Below are 13,962 nucleotides of genomic sequence, written 5' to 3' on the forward strand. Positions count from 1 at the left end.
GTGATGCTGGGGTAGCGCTGAGTGATGCTGGGGTAGCGCTGAGTGATGCTGGGGTAGCGCTGAGTGATGCTGGGGTGGCGCTGAGTGATGCTGGGGTGGCGCTGAGTGATGCTGGGGTGGCGCTGAGTGATGCTGTGGTGGTGCTGAGTGATGCTATGGTGGTGCTGTGGTGATGCTGAGTGATAATGTGGTGGTGCTGAGTGATAATGTGGTGGTGCTGAGTGATGCTGGGGTAGCGCTGAGTGATGCTGGGGTAGCGCTGAGTGATGCTGGGGTAGCGCAGAGTGATGCTGGGGTAGCGCTGAGTGATGCTGGGGTAGCGCTGAGTGATGCTGGGGTAGCGCAGAGTGATGCTGGGGTAGCGCTGAGTGATGCTGGGGTAGCGCTGAGTGATGCTGGGGTAGCGCTGAGTGATGCTGGGGTAGCGCTGAGTGATGCTGGGGTAGCGCTGAGTGATGCTGGGGTGGCGCTGAGTGATGCTGGGGTGGCGCTGAGTGATGCTGGGGTGGCGCTGAGTGATGCTGGGGTGGCGCTGAGTGATCCTGGGGTGGCGCTGAGTGATGCTGTGGTGGTGCTGAGTGATGCTATGGTGGTGCTGTGGTGATGCTGAGTGATAATGTGGTGGTGCTGAGTGATAATGTGGTGGTGCTGAGTGATAATGTGGTGGTGCTGAGTGATGCTGGGGTGGCGCTGAGTGATGCTGGGGTGGCGCTGAGTGATGCTGGGGTGGCGCTGAGTGATGCTGGGGTGGCGCTGAGTGATGCTGGGGTGGCGCTGAGTGATGCTGTGGTGGTGCTGAGTGATGCTGTGGTGGTGCTGAGTGATGCTGTGGTGGTGCTGTGGTGGTGCTGAGTGATAATGTGGTGGTGCTGAGTGATGCTGTGGTGGTGCTGAGTGATACTGGTGCGGCGCTGAGTGATGCTGTGGTGGTGCTGAGTGAAGCTGTGGTGGTGCTGAGTGGTGCTGAGTGGTGCTGTGGTGGTGCTGAGTTGTGCTGTGGTGGTGCTGAGTGGTGCTGTGGTGGTGCTGAGTGGTGCTGCGGTGGTGCTGTGGTGGTGCTGCTGTGGTGGTGCTGTGGTGGTGCTGAGTGATGCTATGGTGGTGCTGTGGTGATGCTGAGTGATAATGTGGTGGTGCTGAGTGATAATGTGGTGGTGCTGAGTGATGCTGGGGTGGCGCTGAGTGATGCTGGGGTGGCGCTGAGTGATGCTGGGGTGGCGCTGAGTGATGCTGGGGTGGCGCTGAGTGATGCTGTGGTGGTGCTGAGTGATGCTGTGGTGGTGCTGAGTGATGCTGTGGTGGTGCTGTGGTGGTGCTGAGTGATAATGTGGTGGTGCTGAGTGATGCTGTGGTGGTGCTGAGTGATACTGGTGCGGCGCTGAGTGATGCTGTGGTGGTGCTGAGTGAAGCTGTGGTGGTGCTGAGTGGTGCTGAGTGGTGCTGTGGTGGTGCTGAGTGGTGCTGTGGTGGTGCTGAGTGATGCTGTGGTGGTGCTGAGTGATGCTGTGGTGGTGCTGAGTGATGCTGTGGTGGTGCTGAGTGATGCTGTGGTGGTGCTGAGTGATAATGTGGTGGTGCTGAGTGATAATGTGGTGGTGCTGTGGTGGTGCTGAGTGGTGCTTTGTGATGCTGTGGTGGTGCTGTGGTGATGCTGAGTGATAATGTGGTGGTGCTGAGTGATAATGTGGTGGTGCTGAGTGATAATGTGGTGGTGCTGAGTGATAATGTGGTGGTGCTGAGTGATGCTGGGGTAGCGCTGAGTGATGCTGGGGTAGCGCTGAGTGATGCTGGGGTAGCGCTGAGTGATGCTGGGGTAGCGCTGAGTGATGCTGGGGTGGCGCTGAGTGATGCTGGGGTGGCGCTGAGTGATGCTGGGGTGGCGCTGAGTGATGCTGTGGTGGTGCTGAGTGATGCTATGGTGGTGCTGTGGTGATGCTGAGTGATAATGTGGTGGTGCTGAGTGATAATGTGGTGGTGCTGAGTGATGCTGGGGTAGCGCTGAGTGATGCTGGGGTAGCGCTGAGTGATGCTGGGGTAGCGCAGAGTGATGCTGGGGTAGCGCTGAGTGATGCTGGGGTAGCGCTGAGTGATGCTGGGGTAGCGCAGAGTGATGCTGGGGTAGCGCTGAGTGATGCTGGGGTAGCGCTGAGTGATGCTGGGGTAGCGCTGAGTGATGCTGGGGTAGCGCTGAGTGATGCTGGGGTAGCGCTGAGTGATGCTGGGGTGGCGCTGAGTGATGCTGGGGTGGCGCTGAGTGATGCTGGGGTGGCGCTGAGTGATGCTGGGGTGGCGCTGAGTGATGCTGGGGTGGCGCTGAGTGATGCTGTGGTGGTGCTGAGTGATGCTATGGTGGTGCTGTGGTGATGCTGAGTGATAATGTGGTGGTGCTGAGTGATAATGTGGTGGTGCTGAGTGATAATGTGGTGGTGCTGAGTGATGCTGGGGTGGCGCTGAGTGATGCTGGGGTGGCGCTGAGTGATGCTGGGGTGGCGCTGAGTGATGCTGGGGTGGCGCTGAGTGATGCTGGGGTGGCGCTGAGTGATGCTGTGGTGGTGCTGAGTGATGCTGTGGTGGTGCTGAGTGATGCTGTGGTGGTGCTGTGGTGGTGCTGAGTGATAATGTGGTGGTGCTGAGTGATGCTGTGGTGGTGCTGAGTGATACTGGTGCGGCGCTGAGTGATGCTGTGGTGGTGCTGAGTGAAGCTGTGGTGGTGCTGAGTGGTGCTGAGTGGTGCTGTGGTGGTGCTGAGTTGTGCTGTGGTGGTGCTGAGTGGTGCTGTGGTGGTGCTGAGTGGTGCTGCGGTGGTGCTGTGGTGGTGCTGCTGTGGTGGTGCTGTGGTGGTGCTGAGTGATGCTATGGTGGTGCTGTGGTGATGCTGAGTGATAATGTGGTGGTGCTGAGTGATAATGTGGTGGTGCTGAGTGATGCTGGGGTGGCGCTGAGTGATGCTGGGGTGGCGCTGAGTGATGCTGGGGTGGCGCTGAGTGATGCTGGGGTGGCGCTGAGTGATGCTGTGGTGGTGCTGAGTGATGCTGTGGTGGTGCTGAGTGATGCTGTGGTGGTGCTGTGGTGGTGCTGAGTGATAATGTGGTGTTGCTGAGTGATGCTGTGGTGGTGCTGAGTGATACTGGTGCGGCGCTGAGTGATGCTGTGGTGGTGCTGAGTGAAGCTGTGGTGGTGCTGAGTGGTGCTGAGTGGTGCTGTGGTGGTGCTGAGTGGTGCTGTGGTGGTGCTGAGTGGTGCTGTGGTGGTGCTGAGTGGTGCTGCGGTGGTGCTGTGGTGGTGCTGCTGTGGTGGTGCTGTGGTGGTGCTGTGGTGGTGCTGGGTGGTGCTGAGTGGTGCTGTCGTGGTGCTGAGTGGTGCTGTGGTGGTGCTGAGTGATAATGTGGTGGTGCTGAGTGATAATGTGGTGGTGCTGAGTGGTGCTGTGGTGGTGCTGAGTGGTGCTGTGGTGGTGCTTAGTGGTGCTGTGGTGGTGCTGAGTGATAATGTGGTGGTGCTGAGTGATAATGTGGTAGTGATGAGTGGTGCTGTGGTGGTGCTGAGTGGTGCTGTGGTGGTGCTGAGTGATATTGTGATGGTGCTGAGGGCTGCTGATTGGTGCTGTGGTGGTTCTGCAAATAAAGAGCCATCTTGCTGTGCTTCCCCATTACATGCACAGAGAGACACATCTGCCAGATCTTAAGAAAAGATGCATTAATGAAAGAAATCACTGCCCATCACAGTGGTGAAGTTGATATACAGAACCCTGTGGTTCCAATTTCCAGTGGCCTCGGCTTATGCTCTTTTGATGTTGGGGCCTGTGGAGAGAGTGTGTTTGGACAGCCATGGGGCGGAGTCGCCAAGCCTTTATATATGCCGGAGAACACAGACCACCACAGAGCACCGCACAGGGGTCCTTAGACCAGAATTACCGAGGCGCTGTCACTAAAGGAAACACGCATCTAGGAATGCCATATATCGCCCGAAGGGAGTAACCACGGAGGAAGTTTATAGAAAACGAGCACATTCCCTCGGTCTTTAAAACATCAAAAAAATGATACAAGTGATGGCATTGCTGTCAACAGGCAGTAAATGTTACTTTCAAAGCCGACCCCGTTGTGTGCGAATTCTCTTCAAATACAGATAGTAACGGGAGAAAATGATTCGCTTTCAAGAAATAAATAGACGAAAAAGACTAAATGAATCAAAAAGAGATTGCGGTGGCATTAAGTATCTGGTGGTTTGATGCTTTCCACCAATTCTGATCAGGACAAATGCGTGCTTGCAACAAAAAAAAACAAGAAGTTCAAAGGGCACCCACTCTGCCAGGTTTAGTACATAACTCTTCAGTACATGCCATATGTTAGGAATCGGATGAATAAACAAGTGCAAACGACACGCAGAATACTTTAAAAGCGGTCGCGAAATGAAATGAAAAGCGGCCTCAAAATGAAATTAAAAGCGGCCGGGAAATGCTCTCGGTATTGCGTGGGCGGGGGGCACATTCCTTTGAAGTGTGAAGCAGGGGGCGGGGGAGTGGATCTCTTTGAAGTGAAGCTCTCGGCATTGCTGTGGCGGGTCTGATGCAATGATGCGAGGCAGGCGGCTCGGAGAGCAAATGGAAAGCGCGTGCACGGGCACATGCACTCGGCGCAATCCGCTTGGTTTAGCTTTCGTGGATCCAACTCTATAAGTCTCGACATCTGCAATGCGCAAGCGCATTGGCAGAGGTCGAGACCTAAAAAGGTCCAGTGAAACAACAAAGCACAGATGAGGCAGGCTATGCATGCAATCAGGTTCTAGACATTATCACCAGGGTAGAAGGGAAGGCGAACTAAAACCAAATGCTCTACTGCAACAACTGTTTAAAGATAATCCAGAATTCTGGGCCCCCTTACTGACTCCACTATTCATCTATTGCACTGCTGCAGAACAAATCCCCAAGTCCTGGAGAGGGGCGATAATTCATATAAAGGGTGTGAAGTTTTCCGCACCTGGAAATTATTGTGAAATTTCCCAGCTGAAAGTTTCAGCCAAATACTATACCGAGCTCTTACAAGTGGGCCTGGAGAAAAAATGTGCATGAAAACTTCTTACCCCCACCAAACAGGGTTCGGAAAGGGACTGGGCACCACCACAAACCTCCTTGCACTTTCATCGCAAATGGACAAAACCATCAAAAACAAATCCTTGTTATGCATCTTTGTGGACTTTAAAGTAGCTGTTGAGTCCGTTCCACGCAACCTATTATGGCTGAAGCATGCTGCAAGGAACATCCCACCCTACTTCTTTAAGAGCATTAAAAACCTGTATTCTAACACCTGGCTTCAAGTCAAACTGGGGGCGGCAGTTCACTGTTGCAAAAAAAATATACAACAGGGCTCAAACAATGCCGTGTCCCCTTCTTTTTAACATCTTTCTTTCGGATTTATCTTCAGCCCTATTACAAGTGAAAGTGCACGCCCCCAGGCTGGGAAACAAACCAGTCTACTGTCTCCTCTAGGCAGATGATGCCCTCCTACTCTCCAGGACTAGAGTGGGTCTTCAGCGGCTCCTGGACACACTCCACTTCTACATGACTCAGAACAAGCTCTCCATCAACCTTGCTAAAACAAAGACCATGACCATGGAAAGTAAGAAAAACAAGCCAGGCCAGTGGCATCTAAATGATTTGCCCATCAGCAATACTGCGGACTACAAGTACTTGGGTGTTATGGTATACAACCCTGGATCCTTATACCACATAAGGAAGCCATAAAATCGAAATCAGCCATGCTGCAACACTCATTACTTAAGCTATCTAAATAAGCTCCATGGCCCCACTCTTGAACCTCTAATGAAGGTTATCCATGCCAAGCTATTGCCCACCTTCTCTTATGGTTCGGCGGAGGCTTCCTCTTGCTGGACAAGTTAGTAGTACACACTTTAAAAAAATCTTTTGCCTACACAAAAGAGCCTCTCCAGTGCAAACCCTGCCTGAATTCAGCTTGTACAGTCAAATAATAGAAAGACAAGCTGCTCTTCTGAAAACCTGTTCCAAGCTCCGCACTTCTGGCACTGGCAAGCTAGGCCGCTCCCTTGCCCGGGGCTACCTGGACCAATTGTTAAAGAACTTTCGGGCGGCTGGTCTATGGGCACCACACACTTCCCATGCCAACTTCACAAAGTTAATCACCAAAATGGCACATCAGGTATCTTGGGTAGCCGATAAACAGAAAACGGCTTCACGCTCACACACCTGGTCGGTAGCTACACTAAACTGGGACCACACCTGATTACAAACATATGCATGTGAACGCCGGTCAAACAACAACTGATTCGAAACTGGCTTGGGGGAGTCACCGACCCTGGATTGCCTACCAACAACAGCAATCAGTGCATTTTCTATAGGACACCATTCAACAAATCAACTTCTAGTCACACATGTCTACTATAACAGTATATATATATATATATATATATATATATATATATATATATATATATATATATATATATATATATATTTATATATTTATATATATATATATATTTATATTCGTCCAAACACTCTGCTTAACACAGTGTGGTGCACACTCGAGTAGTATATATGAAGGTTACTTTATTGTAGTCCCGTAGCTGAACAAACGCGTTTCGGCCATGACTGCCTTCGTCAATGTCAATATATATGTATTCTCTCTCTCTTTCTTTCTTTCTGTCTTTCTGTCTTCCTTTCTTCCCTCCTCTCCCCCCCCCCCCCCCCCTTGTCATATCCACTTTGTAGAAATCATGGGCCATTTTCCGAAGAACCTCACTGTTCACTTACACCAGACACCCGAATGTGAAGGAAATCGGATGCAAAAGCAAGAAGTATCAAGGCAGAACATCAAAACATTTATTGCTGGCATGTGCAACACTACCATGTTTAAATAGGTCTAATTGCAGTAGAGTTATTAAAGGTAACAGCATACAGCATTCTCAGACTCTTCAAGTGTTCAAGCTTAATAACACCAACAACTGTATCTACTTTCTAAAATGTATTTGTGGAGAAATCAATCTGGAAAAACACAAAATCAAAACCAGAATACATATGCAACATATGGAAACCGCCCCCAAAATCTTCAGCTGATATCACAAAATGTCAGCTGGGTTTCCATGAAAAAATTAGAAGTACGAAGACTTTATAAACAATTGAATACAATAAAAAAACAAAAGCAAGAAGGCCGAGATGGCAATCGAATGCTATTACAAAGGGATTTCTTTGAAAACAACAACTGAGCAACCTGCAACCTAAAGACCTCATCGAGAGAACTGAAATGTCATGTTTTCTATGATTCATCGATTATGTATGACAGCCCACCAGAAAGTTATGAATGATTGTCTTCCCTTTGTTTTTTCTTGATTTAAATTTTTACAGTGTTTGTATTTAACTCAACATTTGTATTGCCTGCTCTCATGGTGGTTTCCATTAAAAATTTAATTCTTACATTTCTTTTAGGATTTGGCCATGTACTTCCACCATGGCGCATCTTTCTGTTCAGAATTAATGGGGTTTACCTAGGGAAAGATACAGTACCGCACACTGGGGAGGATGCAACAAAGCAAATTTTCAAGGGGGGCTGGGAATGTGCCTGTGTTGGAGATGTTAGCCCTTTTACACAAGGGGGAGCGGGTGCTTAATGTATAATGATGGAGTGGGATACCACAGATGGATTAGAATTACTGCCATGTTGAGAGTATGTGGTGGGAAGCATGCTTTAATATAAACAAAAAGGTGGGGGGGGGCTAGGAGCCAATAGAGGGCCATTACCCAGGCTACAAAACCATTAATATAACAAACAAGGAAGGTATGTAAGGTGGAACTGAGAAGAAGAAATCCTATGAATTACTTATTGGCATCCTCATACATCCCTGGTGGTGTCATGCTTCATCATCGGGCGTGCTCCTTGTAGGGCCTGTGCAGCAGTGCCCTCCAGGCCCCACTAAGGGTTGCTTTAGCAGAGATCTTTTTATTGGTTTGCCGCATGATGAGAGGAATGTGAAAGTGTGTGGGAAATTAAAACTGGCTAAGAGATACTTAATTACATTTTTATATCGTGGCTCTTTGGGCATGGTTAAAAAACACATGATAAAGTTACAGCTACTGTAGGCTGATAATCTACCCCTGTAGTCTGAAACAGTGAATACGGTCAGGTCAACATGTTTGGCATCTGATGGCCCAAAAGGATCCACAACGTTTCTTCAGGACCTAAAAGAAAGGCTATGTGCAGCCCTACCCCACACCTAACACTTGTTATGTAGCATAGGTATTCCCCTAGAAGAGATCTGATTCATGAAGAGTAAAAAACTAACCATCCAACCTAAAGGACAAACATAAATACAAAATAAACAATATAACATGTACAATTTATTTGGATGCGTGGATCAATACATCATCATGATCGCTTGTCCAACATGCTCTATAGTGGTGTCTCCCACAGCAGACATGTGCATATTCGTCGTGGCGCTAATCAGTCACCACAGCATGAGAAAAGTAAAATGATCTTTCCATATGAGTCAGTTAGGATTGCCTGATCGGTCAAGAGGCAGAGGTTAGCACACAGCTGCTAACTATAACTCAAGGTGTTAAATCTTAAAGTTTAAAAACAAAGTGTCCAAGGGAACACGTTATCCAATGGTAAGAAAACATTACAGAATTGCAGCTTTACTCATGTGGTGTTGGCCCGGGGAGCGCAACTAACCTACCCTCCTCTGCTTTCCTGGTTAGAGACTGACCGGAGGAGGTGGCCGGTTATTAAAGGGATCAGTAATTCAGGGAATTGCTACCGGGTGTGGCGTTACCATTGTCAGATGTGGTGCGTCTTGCCCGCTGGTCGAGTAAGTCTCCATACAGCGGGAAGCATGATGCAAACAAACAAAACAGTAGAGAAAAAACCTACATGACAAATTAAACATAGGTTACGTAGGATACACACATCAATAAGAAGTACAGAAATATGCCTCCACCAAAGGTATAGTGGAGCACGGCAAGACACTATGGTTAACAAAGCACTAGAACAGGAGCATTACTCTTACATCTTCCAGGCTTCCAATGGACTTTAGTATATCCATCTAACATATATTTTAATTTGAACTACTTAAAACTGGAATAAGTCAATCAATTGTGTGCACTGCATCCTGGGACACGGTATAATTTGGGTGTGCACTATCTATCGGAAATTCCTCTGCAAATAAAACAACGTAGGGGAAAAAAACAGGGTGGCACTTCATTTATTGCCATCTGAGGACCTTCACCCCATGCACTGCCCGATTGCAATAGTTTGAAAAGCGAATGATATTTCATAATAAAATTACTCATTTGGTTCTGGTACATATACACCACTTCTCATCCAAAAGAAAGCAGCAAGTTGCAGATACATGTTGCTTGACTTTGACCAGTCTTAAGGTTTGGCTAGTTTTAGGGAGAAATCACATAAAAAAATTAAACACATTTGTAAAAAGGGGAATGAAACATAAAGTTCAAGATTTAATTTTCACACATTTTAACAATAATGTTGAACGGGGAAAAAAGATTACAGGCAGTGTAGACAGGTGATGTGTTTTTCATGCTTCTTAGTTTTCATGAAATATGCATTTTAAAACCATTCAGATGTTGTAAATGTGAGGATTTTCCCCAAGTGGCGGTTTGACCCATGCACCAATATGCCTGTGTCTCTCACTGTGATGATCTTGTAAAATGTATAGTGACTATTGTGATTTTTGCTTGGTGTATGGAAACTCTCCAATTTAAATGTACTAGAATTTCTTAACCTGCCGGATCTGGGTTCTTACACATTCTTTGGTAAAGATGTAGAAGAGCTGGGTAGAAGAAAATGTTTGTAGAGCAAGTTCATACTGTTAATATTGTACCATCGAAAACAGGTCATCTGGGAGACTACTTTGTGACACCGCTATCTTTTTCCAAAGTAAACAGCTACAGCAGACTGAGTATTGGGTGAAATCTTGTATTTACTGACTATCAGTTTTAAATTGTGTTTGGACTGTATCAATAATCTGTCGGTAAAAGTATACAGTCCCTAAAAAACAAATTTTTTTGTTCTAGAAGGATGCTAGACTTGCCTAACAAAATAATGATAAGATTAACCTGTCTTGTGTCTTTCATTATAGTCTTTGTAATGACTATGTTGAATGGATTGAACTTCGCTGTCTTTATGCTTGACGTGGTCTTTCATATTTTATCACTGTAGAATCTAGGATAAAGAACCCAGCCATTGGGCTAGGAGAATTTCTTTTATGTTGGCTATTCGAGTGTTATTATGTGGCACTAACATTACGTTTCTGGTTTTAGAATCTTAAATGCGAGTATTTGATAATTTATTTGATCAACTACTGTAGTTAGATGAAATTCCAACATGTCCGAATGTTTTAAAGAGTTTGTGGTGGTCTGTGTCTCTAGTGGACTGTTTGGTGTAAGGAGTGATGGATTGTAACTTGAATAAGATTTTAAAAAATTGGTAGACATTTTTTTCCTTATACTTACTCTTACAAATCTAGATTTAATAGAGAAAAAACAGTCTAACCCATATGTCTTTTCAATGTGGTTCAAATCTCTGTAGTGTGCACTAGTGTCTGAGGTTATTGATACTGATGATTAATAGAGGAAAGAGTTTGGTGCCTATTAGTATGGGTATCCTCAAATCTAGAAATCCTGTTGTGATTTCCGAACACCAGTGGCTTCATTCATCATCAAATGGATACTAAGGTGATTGATATTGTGGAGAAGGATTTTTATTTTCAAGTGTGGAAAGATTCTGAGAATTAGGAGGTAGATGATCAATTGAGTAGTAAGTGAATGTCAAGCCAAAATGTATTTGTAATTCTGTAATCAAGCACATACTTATGATATTCACCTTTGACTGTTATAATAAAGCCTGATTTCCTGTTTTTGATGGGGATACTGTGGTGCCGATTTATAATAGTGGGAGACATAGTCTTCTATTTGACAATCTTAACTGCACTAACAATACATCTACAGCTGTGCTTGCATGCCGGATGTTAGGGGTACAGGTAGTTGGGGTATAACCTGATGTAAATGTGGGCTACATTTTTGTTCCACAGCACCTAGTCACAATTTAATGGGAATTCAGGATGGGAACCATTTTGTGATTTTTGTAAATAAAGTGCCAATAGGGCAACAAGAAAACCTATGAAACCATAAGGCATTATTTGTTTCAAATCATTTTTATAAATTTTCATCGAAATTGTCAGAGGAGATGCTCAGGCGGAGATGATCTGGAGCGGTTTATAGTACATTCTTCAGCAGTGTCAGTTTAATACTTCGAAAAATTATAGATGAAGGATTGTTTTATCCATTGTTTGCTATTAATATATGCTAATTTCCTGATTTGTGCTGACAAAACTACGTTGATTGCTCAAACACCATATGTTTTTTAGACTGAATTATAGCTGTTGTCCACATATACTCGGGACTACTAAAGTATTGATGTTTGGTATATTGTATTTTAATGGGCACAAGTTAGAAATCGAATCTAGTGTATACCATTTCCTCTAAATGAAAAATGCTATTAAAAAACATGTAAATGACTTCCATGAAAGCTTTACGTACATTTGATGGAAAATATGGAAGCTTTTCTGATTTATCTTCCCTAAAAGCACATTTGCGAGTGATTGCAGAAGTGATGCTTGGATCACAAAAGTCAGGAAGTTGCTTCCACAGACCATTTAATGAGACTGGGAAGGCAAGTAAATGGTTTCACATTTTACATAATTGCAACAATCGAATATCAACAGCTTCACATGGAACAAGTGCAATTGACCTTAGCATCCAAAAGCATATCCTTATTTCGACAATCAGATATCAACAGTCTCATACAGAACAAATTCTTTTGATCTTGGCCTGGCTCCACATTTAAAATATACATTTTAAGAGCTAGCATCTGCAGAAAGGAATCTCATACAATAGGGAAAAACTTCGAAGGCATTAACACATCCAGAAGTACAGATGAAGATCCAGTGTTTTAAGGCAGGATTCAGGAAGGATGGCTTAAGCCAAGGAAAGACTAAAGCAAATTCCTAGGAGAAATTGCTGAAACACTATGAGCAAATATAGCAAACAGAGCTGAAGGTGCCAATAATTTGAGCTTGGAATGGAAAAATATAATCGGTCTAAAATAGTTGATAAGGAGGTAATGAACCCATCAACAAATACTCTTCGACTGTGTTGAGAAGCTATTTTTGTGTTAAATACTCTCCATGACAAACAGGAAGTAACAAAACAGGAACAGGAAATGTGGCTACCATGATTATTTGGAAAACTTGTCATAGCAGTCACCATCTTAGAATGAAATCCCAAGGAAGGTTCTTGTCTTAAACAAGCAGAGCCTTTAAACAAGTATTCGGCGCTTGTTCGCTATTTCAAGGGAGCCTCCAGGTGACCATCGCCAGTATCTGTCCTCTGTCATCCAGCCTTGTAGAGAAATGCTGGCCTCATGAAAGAGTACAATACAGCCTCTCATCAAAGTAAAATTAAATCAGAGGATGGTGCTCACTGTACTCACTAAATACACCGTAGATCTCATGAAAGTGACTGTGAGTTTTGCGGGTGCAACCTCAGACTTCGTAGGGCTACATATTTTCTTGTTTGTATTATTTTCAGCTTTTCATGAACAGTGGATTGTTCAAGGGACAAGTTATTAATGTATGCATAAAGAGTATTGAGCTTGCTCTTTGCTTCTTACTATAAGCTGACACATGGGGTTGCGCTGATACGCTGATCGTGAATTTAAATAATAAAATCTAAATGTTCTCTTAAAATTACAATTTTGATTAAGCAGTTGGCTCCCCTCGTTGTCCCTTTTATTCACTTCAGAACCTACAATACGAATAATTGAAATGATAGGTAACCTGGTTCAAGGTTGTATGTGTTTGGACTCTAGACCTGTAACATCAAGGGGTGTATTGGATTATTTTAGAGGGGCTTTGAGCAGATATCTATTTGAGCCCCGGTATAGGTTTGTAGGGGGATGGCGCAGGTGAGGAATGCAGTGTATTAACAGAGCTCGTGTCCATACTGCACTTGCATGTGTGTTGGGTAACTTTCAAATTGACTCAGCTAAGCTTTTCAACCTGTTTGTTTCTGCAGTCCTAACACGGCCATTCGCTGGACTGGCGGCTCCAGGAGGATTCCAATCATGGTTTTTCATGCAGAAGCCATTCTTATGAAGGAAAGCTCCACGCGGCACGTTGGAGGTGGGTGATGCAGTTATTCGACTTGGTTGAATGCGAGTAATGCTGCTATCTTAGCAGAAGATCGTGATGATGACGCACAAAGACACTGGATAGGACCTTCCCAAACGTTAAGTTTTCTTGACCGTTTATTTCCAACTCAAACAGACATCCTTCTGAGTAGACAGAAACACAAATTAGCAAATATCCCTTAATGAACATATAAACAAATCAAGAATTAGTCATCACGAATTAATAGGAGGAAAGTTGGCAGAAGGGAGCCACCAGGTGATGTGGATCCTGACATCACTGCACAGCAGACTCTCACCATGGATGAGAGGGGCTTGTGTATTTCTGCAGTCAAGGAGCAGCTCGAAGGAGAAGGCCATTCACCTGCAGAGAATGCTCTCCTTTTCCATAAGCCCATCCATTGCAAGTTCATTGCGCTGCAGCCTACTGGCTTGAATGTAAACAAACCCACAGTAATCTTGGTTTACAAAACGGTTATATTGCAGCTACCATTATTACAGTTTATGTCTTGGCCAAAGAGGCCACTGTATGGCTGCAAGCAATGTTGCATAAAACTTTATAAATAAATAAATAACAGGTGGTACTTTCTCCTGAAAAATCTTTAAACCGTGATCAATCAGTGCAGTCCTTGGTAGAATATATATATTTTTTTAAACCGATTTTATTTCTCATGGTTCACATATACTGCATAGCTCCGCAACCCGGAGACTGCTGCACACATCAATA

The 13,962-nt window shown here is 45.2% G+C and overlaps 1 protein-coding gene across 5 annotated transcripts in view; it reads left to right on the plus strand.

Annotated features, from left to right (window-relative positions):
- The window catches only part of TTLL5 (tubulin tyrosine ligase like 5), a 1,386,223-nt gene that overhangs the window by 163,293 nt on the left and 1,208,968 nt on the right, over window positions 1-13,962 (plus strand). For all 5 annotated transcript variants that reach the window (XM_086937525.1, XM_086937527.1, XM_086937530.1 and 2 more), the window contains one exon: window positions 13,124-13,230. In XM_086937525.1, the coding sequence (XP_086793651.1) occupies window positions 13,124-13,230 (107 nt within the window). The remainder of the gene's footprint in view (window positions 1-13,123; window positions 13,231-13,962) is intronic.

Source organism: Lissotriton vulgaris, chromosome 9, assembly GCF_964263255.1.
Source record: "Lissotriton vulgaris chromosome 9, aLisVul1.2, whole genome shotgun sequence".
Classification (NCBI taxonomy): domain Eukaryota; kingdom Metazoa; phylum Chordata; class Amphibia; order Caudata; family Salamandridae; genus Lissotriton; species Lissotriton vulgaris.